Here is a 12,334-nt window from a genome sequence, read left to right on the forward strand (position 1 = left end):
ACCAACACCCGACGAAGATGAAGGATGAAGGCATGATTTAGTAATGGGCACTACCTCTTCAAGATCCTCGACTAAAATATTATCCGAGTTGGCCGCCGGCGAAGATTTGGAGAAATTTCCGACGAGCATGTCTTTATAAAGAGGCTAGGAACTTGAAACAAACGAAGGCGAAATCGGGACCAACATATTATCACCAATTGAATTAATCCTAACATCAGTCTCACCAAAACACGAATCAAATTTAGAAACAAGGGACTACACCTATTTAGGCGAGCTACTTCTCAATTACAATTACAATTACAATTATTAAATGACCCAAATTTAATAACAGGAACATCACAGGAGGTACCATCGACCAAAGTGGGATCGTTCGCAATGAATATACCATCGATGCTTGTAAATGTTAATAAGTCATTTATCGACTTTTAGTGGTACAAATTAATAAAAATATGGTTTTCGGTTGTATAAACTTTTAATAACAATCATTTTTGATCGTACAAAGTAGAACACTACTTACGATTATATAAAATAGAAGAAATTTATATGGATATGGAAAAACATCCATTAACTCGATTAATCTGATGGATACATGTATGTGATAATGATTTGAAATTAAATGGATGTAGATTAAAAAATTTAAATGGATATGGATGTGGATATAACATCATCCGATCCATATCCAATCCATTATCATTCCAAACCAGACCACTGGGTGTGTGTTGATTTTCTCCTCTTGAAAAAACTAGAAATTATATAAATCATTAACTATTAAATTAAAAAAAAAATACAAAACAAATAAAGGCCCCAACAAGCATCGCGACTAGATAGCGACCAAAATATAAAACCGAAAAGTAATAAAGAGTGAAGAATGTCTAACGTTACGACGAGTCGGGCCAACCAATTTAAACTACAAACCAACTAGGAGATAACGAACACAAAAAGAAATAACGCGAAACCAAACCGACTCAAACACACAACCCCGAACCAAGGCAATGCAATGCATCAAGCAAAGCCCATCGTTTTGTTTACGTGATTTTGACATAAATAAGTTATCCCCAAATTTTCTGTTTTGAGTAATTTTCCCACAATAAAAATTAAAAACACGAGAAAATAAAACTCCACGGTATCATCATCGTCATCAATGGCGCCTGCTCTATCTTCGCTCCTTTGCACAACCCCTCAGACTTCATCATTCTTCCATTTCTTTCCCTCATTCCAAACACCAAATTCCCCACAGTTGAACTGCAATGTTCTCAAACCCATATCCCATCTGACAAACAACATTACCCTAACCCCAATTAGCACTTTTAAATCAAGAAAAACATGTGCAACGAATTCAAATCTAATCATTACTGCTCCATCTTCAGATGAGATACATGGCCAACGCCATTGGATTGTAGTGGTCAAAGCTCCACCACCACAAATTGTAGGTTCTAGACCAGATGTTATTGATTATTATGTCAAGATTTTAGAAAAGGTTCTCAGCAGGTGGGTATGTTTCTATCTACTTTCTTTATGCTAAGGAGTTGTGTTTTCTGTTTAAATTGTAAAAAAGTTGTAAACTTTATGTGATATTTTGAATTCCCAAATGAATTTTGACATTTCTTGGCAATGGACTAGTTGGTACAGTCTGTGTTTAAATGTTTATGGTTTATGAGTAATTATTAGAGAAAACTTTTTCTGAATCAAGGGTTCATAAATTTGAATTGAGATTCTCATGTTTATATTCTCTTAAATTGAAAGTTTGATCTTTTTTCCCCTTCTTTTGTTGGAATTGTACAGTAATAAGGAGGCTCAAGGCTGCATATACAATGCGTCTTGTGATACTCAATTCAGATTCTGCTGCAACGTGGACGAAGAAACTTCCGAAAAACTAGCATGTACACTCTTTTTCTAATGTCATTCAAACAAATTTACAACTGAAAATTTAGGAAAATTTATTATAGTACTTTTTATGCAACATGATTAATGTTCTTAAAATACGGCTCTAGTTATTGAGTCGACAACAAACGTCGATTTATTTGCGACTTGACTGACTCTTAGAGCCTAAATTAAATTTCAGGCAGAATTTAAAACCCATGGAAATTTGATTTTACCATTTTCATGGCGTCTCAATTTTATTTTTGATTTAATTTTTTTTTTTTTAATTTTTCCTACTTATTAGCCGGAGGTCCACTCGGAAGCAATCTCTCTATCCGTCGAATAGAGAGAGGGATGACTTTCTCTACTTTTGAGAGTGTTTTCACTATGGATGCAGAAATGACTTGTCTTTATTCTCGGATAGGGGAAGGATTGTCTACATCTCACCTCCCCCATACACCACTTATGTGGTATTGGTTTTTGTTGTTGTTGTTGTTGTTGTTGTTGTTGTTGTGATTAATGTTCTTAAAAGGTATTGTTGTAAAGTGGATACTATCTCCTTGTGTTTATATTATAGGTTTGCCAGAGGTATTATCAATTAAGCCTGATCGAGATTTCAGTTCTGTACTAAAAGATTATAGTGATGATACTTTTCGTCCATTATTTTCTGCCGGAAGTTTGAAACAATATCTTGTCCGGGTCGAAATGCCAGATTCAAGAATCATCAGCAGGGCACAGCTGGTTGATTATTATACACAGATACTAACCAAGGTTTTGGGGAAGTATGTACTTGTGTACTAACAACTTTTACATTTTTCATGTATTAAAAAAGTCTTTTGGCTCCTGTTCTTGCAATTTTATAATATGATCACATTTAAACAGTGAGCAGGATGCCCAAATGTGTATATATCACGTTTCGTTACACTCAGACTATGGATTCTGCTGTGAACTAGACGATGAGTGTGCAAAGGAATTAGCTGGTAGTTTTTTTTTTTTTTTTTTTTTTTTATCTACGTTCTAATGTGTTTTTCTACCTTAATGTATTTGTTTGTATCTTCTCGTAAAATTGAAGTTTATTGTAGGTATCCCTGGTGTTATATCTGTTAACGTGGATGATAATGTCGATTCAGATGACAAAAATTACAGAGGTACCTTTAGTTTTTCGTTTGACTTCTTTATTGATTAATCAATTGTAATTCGTCAATATTTTTATCTTTGCTTTTGATTATTTTTTCAGGTGATGCGTCCATAACAAATCAACCTACAAATATCAAAACAAAAAAGCTCTTTGTAACAGGTGCGCTGCATGTTACTGTATAACATAATGTCACATCTTTTTTACTCCTTGTAAATTTAGTATGTACATATGGTCTTGCAAAACCGTAACGTATGAATATTTGTGGCAGGACTGTCATTTTATACATCCGAGAAAACCTTACGTGCTGCATTTGAAGGTTTTGGAGAGCTTGTTGAAGGTATGAGTGTTTTCTTTATATTATATCTTGAAATTGAAATGAAGCAGTAATTATATTATATTATATTATATTATATACACGGTGATCTGATTGTTAAAAAATGATGGTTACAGTAAAAATAATAATGGACAAAATCTCGAAAAGATCGAAAGGTTTTGCGTTTATTGAATACACTACAGAGGAAGCTGCAGGTGAAGCTCTCAGAGAAATGAATGGCAAGGTAACAACCGTGAAACTCGAGTCTTTACTAATTAAATAGCGTTTTAAGTAATCGCTAATTAATTAATTTGAGTTACTATCTATTATTATTTGATTATGGAACCCTTAAACAATATAAACACATCCAAATACTATCTAATATAGTCAGCTTTATTTCGAATTATTATCTGATTCTGAGAATCCAATTTTACAAACCATTTACAGAATGCACATCTGGAACCGATTATATATCCTCCTGGGTTAACAGTTTAGTTATAAAAAATTATGATCTGATTCTGAGTTTTTTTTATTGTGTGTGCGTGTGTGTGTGTGATATACAGATCATAAATGGGTGGATGATTGTTGTTGATGTTGCTAAAACAAACCCACCAAAGTACAGCAGAGGGCTCCCAAGACCAGCAACCTGAGTCATGTTATTGTTTTGAATCATCATTAATTAAAACTTTAAATATCAGGTCCTTATTGTATTAGGTAATTCATAGAATATAAGTCCAATTATTTCAGAAGCGACGTTTTCGTATGGTATAATTCTTGTAATCTTGTTAATGTTAGGGGTTAAAACTAATCACGTAGTATTGTTACAGGGAACTACAAATTGCATATGATTTAACAAATTGCTGAGTTTTCATTTTGCATTTGGAGTTATAATCATTATAATTATAATTTATATTATATGTCGTATGAAGCGAGTTAAATACACTCTTTACAACGGCTCAAAACGGCTTAATACAACAGCTTAATAAGCCAAAAGTGCCAACTAACAACATGTTTTCCTCTATATCTAATTCAAACATACCAGAGGTTACAAATAAAATCAAACAAATTATTTTTCTTCATGAGAATAGCATTGAACATGTTCTTTACGAAATCTGCAAAGAGAACCGCAACAATGGTAAACAATAGGTTTATGTCCTTACTATAACTTACTATGATTTTGAAGTATTTTATTTGATTTAAAATTGCCAGAGTTAGACATCTAATATGAAATTAATAACTTAACACTTTGTCTGCAGAAAAATGATCTTCTTCACTCTATGTAATTTTTCTTTTGTTGGATTAAACATAGAGTAAAATGTGACGTTAGTTGAAAATCATGACTTCTAAAGCCATTGTAACTTTGTATTTTTCAACACACCCAAATCCTAGTGATCGTTTGTTATTGTTTACACCCTTCTCTCCATTCGCTCTTCCCGAAGTGAGTGAATTGTATGTAGAGATAAGAGACCAATTATGCATAAAATTTACATCTTCCAAATCTCATATATGAAGAACTAGGATTAGGTTGTCATTGAGGAAAACATAGGTTTATAATGAGAGTACATCAGTACATGTGTAGTACGCATATAGTTAGTACAAGGTGGTACGTTAAAGTTTGGTCTCCAACTGCCATCTAGTAGGTTTGGTGGATTTGGTGGTTTTACTTCAATTACATTATTTTATTTCTCTTTTCAAAGAAAAGTGTTATTCCTTGCCAAGCCTAAAATGTTTTTTTAACAGCAGTTTGGGATCACCAATTGGGGTTAAACCACCCACGCGTTCATCTCCCGCAGTTGCATAACCTGCCATCAACTGCTGTCCAGGAGAAAACTCGACTCAATCCGAGAGCATGGGCGATAAAACCCCCCTCCCCAATGGCCCCTGCAATGCGATTTACGGAAGGCACCCTTGGGGGTGGAATTCAAGTGTTGGGACAACCTTGTGTGCCCAAGCCTAAAATGTTGACAAGAGACACGAAACCTACCTTCCTTTATTCCGTACCGTTTCATGCTTCTAATATTTTCCGTTTCATTTCATCGGAAAGGAAACCTTATCCGTTAACCTATATGAAATATCATCACCCTTAACTTATGAAGGGGTCGATTCACATTCACATTAAGATGTGCCATATTACAACAACAACAACAACAACAAAAACTAATACCACATGAGTGGTGTATGGGGGAGGTGAGATGTAGACAATCACACCTCAGTGACTCACAAGTTACTTACAACCTCCTTAATTCTAATTATTGCTTTAATGTGACTAATTTAAATCATTACACTTTTGCTTTTACATTTATGTTAAGCTCAAAAAGTGTCGATTTGAACCACAAGGTGACAAGGGTGATAGTCTGGTGTTAAAAATGGCTTCCAAAAAAAAACGAGTGAAACTCCCTGGATAAAAAAAAATTGTCAATTTGGAGCTGAGAAAGTTAAGTCGATTTAGACATAAGAAAGTTAAGAATTAAGTTCTAGTTTTGCAAATAATAAATAAGTAGTTGTGATGGAAGTCAAATCTATCGATACTATAAATAAAAAATGCACAAATTCATTATATTAGTTACAAACGAGTTTGGAGGCTCGCGCGATGTAGCATATTCATGCATCAATAGTTTAAACGTTCATATTTATTTACATAATTTGCTACATAAGTTTATAATTGCTCTATAAATTAATGAGATAGCTGTGTCACAAAAAAATGTCATACAGGTTATTGCGTTAAATAGGTTTGCTCTTTACATTTATAATTACAATTCGCTTATCGACAATATATTTTATTAAATTAAAAGTTTAAAAAATCCAAAAAATAATTAGTGGATGATAAAGAGAAAAAAGGGCTAGATAATAAAAAATTTAAAAAACAGAAACATATAAAAACACGGAGTAATATATAGCGGATCATGATGTCATAATGACATCATGATGACATAAACGATTACTATACATTCACTTTGTTCTTTGGTATAGGCGAAGCCGGTAAATTTCATACATTGTGATAACATCGCATGACTAGCACTGATAATAAATAAAAGTTCGGTGGTAAACAAACTATAGAAAATGAAGAATTAATGTAGTTTACTAATGTTGGTGATTTTAGTGTTATGCATCAAATCATTTTAGGTAACTGAGATTTACTTGAACGTAAAAGTTATCTAGTTATACATGACAATGAGTTTAAAGAGTGCGGAGCGTACGCCCGTAAGAGTTGACTAAACATTGTCGCGAAAACAGCGAGGTCACGGGGGATGTGAAATGTCCCGTTCTTATTGATTAAAAACGTTCCATATTAATTGGTTTCGTTGCGAGGTTTTGACCTCTATATGAGACGTTTTTCAAAGACTGCATTCATTTTAAAACAAACCATAACATTTATTTCATCAATAAAGGTTTAAAAAGCTTTACGTAGATTATCAAATAATGATAATCTAAAATATCCTGTTTACACACGACCATTACATAATGGTTTACAATACAAATATGTTACAACAAAATAAGTTTCTTGAATGCAGTTTTTACACAATATCATACAAGCATGGACTCCAAATCTCGTCCTTATTTAAGTATGCGACAGCGGAAGCTCTTAATAATCACCTGAGAATAAACATGCTTAAAACGTCAACAAAAATGTTGGTGAGTTATAGGTTTAACCTATATATATCAAATTATAATAATAGACCACAAGATTTCATATTTCAATACACATCCCATACATAGAGATAAAAATCATTCATATGGTGAACACCTGGTAACCGACATTAACAAGATGCATATATAAGAATATCCCCATCATTCCGGGACACCCTTCGGATATGATATAAATTTCGAAGTACTAAAGCATCCGGTACTTTGGATGGGGTTTGTTAGGCCCAATAGATCTATCTTTAGGATTCGCGTCAATTAGGGTGTCTGTTCCCTAATTCTTAGATTACCAGACTTAATAAAAAGGGGCATATTCGATTTCGATAATTCAACCATAGAATGTAGTTTCACGTACTTGTGTCTATTTTGTAAATCATTTATAAAACCTGCATGTATTCTCATCCCAAAAATATTATATTTTAAAAGTGGGACTATAACTCACTTTCACAGATTTTTACTTCGTCGGGAAGTAAGACTTGGCCACTGGTTGATTCACGAACCTATAACAATATATATATATATATATATATATATATATATATATATATATATATATATATATATATATATATATATATATATATATATATATATCAAAGTATGTTCAAAATATATTTACAACACTTTTAATATATTTTGATGTTTTAAGTTTATTAAGTCAGCTGTCCTCGTTAGTAACCTACAACTAGTTGTCCACAGTTAGATGTACAGAAATAAATCGATAAATATTATCTTGAATCAATCCACGACCCAGTGTATACGTATCTCAGTATTGATCACAACTCAAACTATATATATTTTGGAATCAACCTCAACCCTGTATAGCTAACTCCAACATTCACATATAGAGTGTCTATGGTTGTTCCGAAATATATATAGATGTGTCGACATGATAGGTCGAAACATTGTATACGTGTCTATGGTATCTCAAGATTACATAATATACAATACAAGTTGATTAAGTTATGGTTGGAATAGATTTGTTACCAATTTTCACGTAGCTAAAATGAGAAAAATTATCCAATCTTGTTTTACCCATAACTTCTTCATTTTAAATCCGTTTTGAGTGAATCAAATTGCTATGGTTTCATATTGAACTCTATTTTATGAATCTAAACATAAAAGTATAGGTTTATAGTCGGAAAAATAAGTTACAAGTCGTTTTTGTAAAGGTAGTCATTTCAGTCGAAAGAACGACGTCTAGATGACCATTTTAGAAAACATACTTCCACTTTGAGTTTAACCATAATTTTTGGATATAGTTTCATGTTCATAATAAAAATCATTTTCTCAGAATAACAACTTTTAAATCAAAGTTTATCATAGTTTTTAATTAACTAACCCAAAACAGCCCGCGGTGTTACTACGACGGCGTAAATCCGGTTTTACGGTGTTTTTCGTGTTTCCAGGTTTTAAATCATTAAGTTAGCATATCATATAGATATAGAACATGTGTTTAGTTGATTTTAAAAGTCAAGTTAGAAGGATTAACTTTTGTTTGCGAACAAGTTTAGAATTAACTAAACTATGTTCTAGTGATTACAAGTTTAAACCTTCGAATAAGATAGCTTTATATGTATGAATTGAATGATGTTATGAACATCATTACTACCTTAAGTTCCTTGGATAAACCTACTGAAAAAGAGAAAAATGGATCTAGCTTCAATGGATCCTTGGATGGCTCGAAGTTCTTGAAGCAGAATCATGACACGAAAACAAGTTCAAGTAAGATCATCACTTGAAATAAGATTGTTATAGTTATAGAAATTGAACCAAAGTTTGAATATGATTATTACCTTGTATTAGAATGATAACCTACTGTAAGAAACAAAGATTTCTTGAGGTTGGATGATCACCTTACAAGATTGGAAGTGAGCTAGCAAACTTGAAAGTATTCTTGATTTTATGAAACTAGAACTTTTGGAATTTATGAAGAACACTTAGAACTTGAAGATAGAACTTGAGAGAGATTAATTAGATGAAGAAAATTGAAGAATGAAAGTGTTTGTAGGTGTTTTTGGTCGTTGGTGTATGGATTAGATATAAAGGATATGTAATTTTGTTTTCATGTAAATAAGTCATGAATGATTACTCATATTTTTGTAATTTTATGAGATATTTCATGCTAGTTGCCAAATGATGGTTCCCACATGTGTTAGGTGACTCACATGGGCTGCTAAGAGCTGATCATTGGAGTGTATATACCAATAGTACATACATCTAAACGCTGTGTATTGTACGAGTACGAATACGGGTGCATACGAGTAGAATTGTTGATGAAACTGAACGAGGATGTAATTGTAAGCATTTTTGTTAAGTAGAAGTATTTTGATAAGTGTCTTGAAGTCTTTCAAAAGTGTATGAATACATATTAAAACACTACATGTATATACATTTTAACTGAGTCGTTAAGTCATCGTTAGTCGTTACATGTAAATGTTGTTTTGAAACCTTTAGGTTAACGATCTTGTTAAATGTTGTTAACCCAATGTTTATAATATCAAAAGAGATTTTAAATTATTATATTATCATGATATTATGATGTACGGATATCTCTTAATATGATATATATACATTAAATGTCCTTACAACGATAATCGTTACATATATGTCTCGTTTCAAAATCATTAAGTTAGTAGTCTTGTTTTTACATATGTAGTTCATTGTTAATATACTTAATGATATGTTTACTTATCATAATATCATGTTAACTATATATATAACCATATATATGTCATCATATAGTTTTTACAAGTTTTAACGTTCGTGAATCACCGGTCAACTTGGGTGGTCAATTGTCTATATGAAACATATTTCAATTAATCAAGTCTTAACAAGTTTGATTGCTTAACATGTTGGAAACATTTAATCATGTAAATATCAATCTCAATTAATATATATAAACATGGAAAAGTTCGGGTCACTACAGTACCTACCCGTTAAATAAATTTCGTCCCGAAATTTTAAGGTGTTGACGAATCTTCTGGAAATAGATGCGGGTATTTCTTCTTCATCTGATCTTCATGCTCCCAGGTGAACTCGGGTCCTCTACGAGCATTCCATCGAACCTTAACAATTGGTATCTTGTTTTGCTTAAGTCTTTTAACCTCACGATCCATTATTTCGACGGGTTCTTCGATGAATTGAAGTTTTTCGTTGATTTGGATTTCATCTAACGGAATAGTGAGATCTTCTTTAGCAAAACATTTCTTCAAATTCGAGACGTGGAAAGTGTTATGTACAGCCGCGAGTTGTTGAGGTAACTCAAGTCGGTAAGCTACTGGTCCGACACGATCAATAATCTTGAATGGTCCAATATACCTTGGATTTAATTTCCCTCGTTTACCAAATCGAACAACGCCTTTCCAAGGTGCAACTTTAAGCATAACCATCTCTCCAATTTCAAATTCTATATCTTTTCTTTTAATGTCAGCGTAGCTCTTTTGTCGACTTTGGGAGGTTTTCAACCGTTGTTGAATTTGGATGATCTTCTCGGTAGTTTCTTGTATAATCTCCGGACCCGTAATCTGTCTATCCCCCGCTTCACTCCAACAAATTGGAGACCTGCACTTTCTACCATAAAGTGCTTCAAACGGCGCCATCTCAATGCTTGAATGGTAGCTGTTGTTGTAGGAAAATTCTGCTAATGGTAGATGTCGATCCCAACTGTTTCCGAAATCAATAACACATGCTCGTAGCATGTCTTCAAGCGTTTGTATCGTCCTTTCGCTCTGCCCATCAGTTTGTGGATGATAGGCAGTACTCATGTCTAGACGAGTTCCTAATGCTTGCTGTAATGTCTGCCAGAATCTTGAAATAAATCTGCCATCCCTATCAGAGATAATAGAGATTGGTATTCCATGTCTGGAGATGACTTCCTTCAAATACAGTCGTGCTAACTTCTCCATCTTGTCATCTTCTCTTATTGGCAAGAAGTGTGCTGATTTGGTGAGACGATCAACTATTACCCAAATAGTATCAAAACCACTTGCAGTCCTTGGCAATTTAGTGATGAAATCCATGGTAATGTTTTCCCATTTCCATTCCGGGATTTCGGGTTGTTGAAGTAGACCTGATGGTTTCTGATGCTCAGCTTTGACCTTAGAACACGTCAAACATTCTCCTACATATTTAGCAACATCGGCTTTCATACCCGGCCACCAAAAATGTTTCTTGAGATCCTTGTACATCTTCCCTGTTCCAGGATGTATTGAGTATCTGGTTTTATGAGCTTCTCTAAGTACCATTTCTCTCATATCTCCAAATTTTGGTACCCAAATCCTTTCAGCCCTATACCGGGTTCCGTCTTCCCGAATATTAAGATGCTTCTCCGATCCTTTGGGTATTTCATCCTTTAAATTTCCCTGTTTTAAAACTCCTTGTTGCGCCTCCTTTATTTGAGTAGTAAGGTTATTATGAATCATTATATTCATAGATTTTACTCGAATGGGTTCTCTGTCCTTCCTGCTCAAGGCATCGGCTCCCACATTTGCCTTCCCCGGGTGGTAACGAATCTCAAAGTCGTAATCATTCAATAATTCAATCCACCTACGCTGCCTCATATTCAGTTGTTTCTGATTAAATATGTGTTGAAGACTTTTGTGGTCGGTATATATAATACTTTTGACCCCATATAAGTAGTGCCTCCAAGTCTTTAATGCAAAAACAACTGCGCCTAATTCCAAATCATGCGTCGTATAATTTTGTTCGTGAATCTTCAATTGTCTAGACGCATAAGCAATCACCTTCGTTCGTTGCATTAATACACAACCGAGACCATGCTTTGATGCGTCACAATAAATCACAAAATCATCATTCCCTTCAGGCAATGACAATATAGGTGCCGTAGTTAGTTTTTCTTCAATAACTGAAACGCTTTCTCTTGTTCATCATTCCATTCAAATTTCTTCCCTTTATGCGTTAATGCAGTCAAGGGTTTTGCTATTCTGGAAAAGTCTTGGATGAACCTTCTGTAGTAACCAGCTAGTCCTAAAAACTGGCGTATGTGTTTCGGAGTTTTCGGGGTTTCCCACTTTTCAACAGTTTCTATCTTTGCCGGATCCACCTTAATACCTTCTTTGTTCACTATGTGACCGAGGAATTGAACTTCTTCCAACCAAAATGCACACTTTGAAAACTTAGCGTACAATTCTTCCTTCCTCAATACTTCTAACACCTTTCTCAAATGTTCACCGTGTTCTTGGTCATTCTTTGAGTAAATAAGTATGTCATCAATGAAAACAATGACAAACTTGTCAAGGTATGGTAACACAGCTGGTGCATTAGTTAAACCAAACGGCATGACCATAAACTCGTAATGACCGTAACGTGTTCTGAAAGCAGTCTTTGGAATATCATCTTCTTTCACCCGCATTTGATGA

At 33.7% G+C, this 12,334-nt stretch overlaps 1 protein-coding gene across 1 annotated transcript; it reads left to right on the plus strand.

Annotated features, from left to right (window-relative positions):
• Positions 1–1,117: 1,117 nt before the first annotated feature.
• Positions 1,118–4,159, plus strand: LOC139893717 (organelle RRM domain-containing protein 1, chloroplastic-like; the record flags this gene model as incomplete). Its single annotated transcript, XM_071876892.1, has 9 exons — positions 1,118–1,488; positions 1,783–1,880; positions 2,438–2,642; positions 2,743–2,840; positions 2,943–3,008; positions 3,098–3,157; positions 3,267–3,335; positions 3,449–3,555; positions 3,875–4,159. Coding segments are annotated over 9 exons (1,161 nt in total), but the record flags the coding sequence as incomplete, so codon positions are not given.
• Positions 4,160–12,334: the final 8,175 nt, after the last annotated feature.

Source organism: Rutidosis leptorrhynchoides, chromosome 2, assembly GCF_046630445.1.
Source record: "Rutidosis leptorrhynchoides isolate AG116_Rl617_1_P2 chromosome 2, CSIRO_AGI_Rlap_v1, whole genome shotgun sequence".
In the NCBI taxonomy this organism is placed as follows: domain Eukaryota; kingdom Viridiplantae; phylum Streptophyta; class Magnoliopsida; order Asterales; family Asteraceae; genus Rutidosis; species Rutidosis leptorrhynchoides.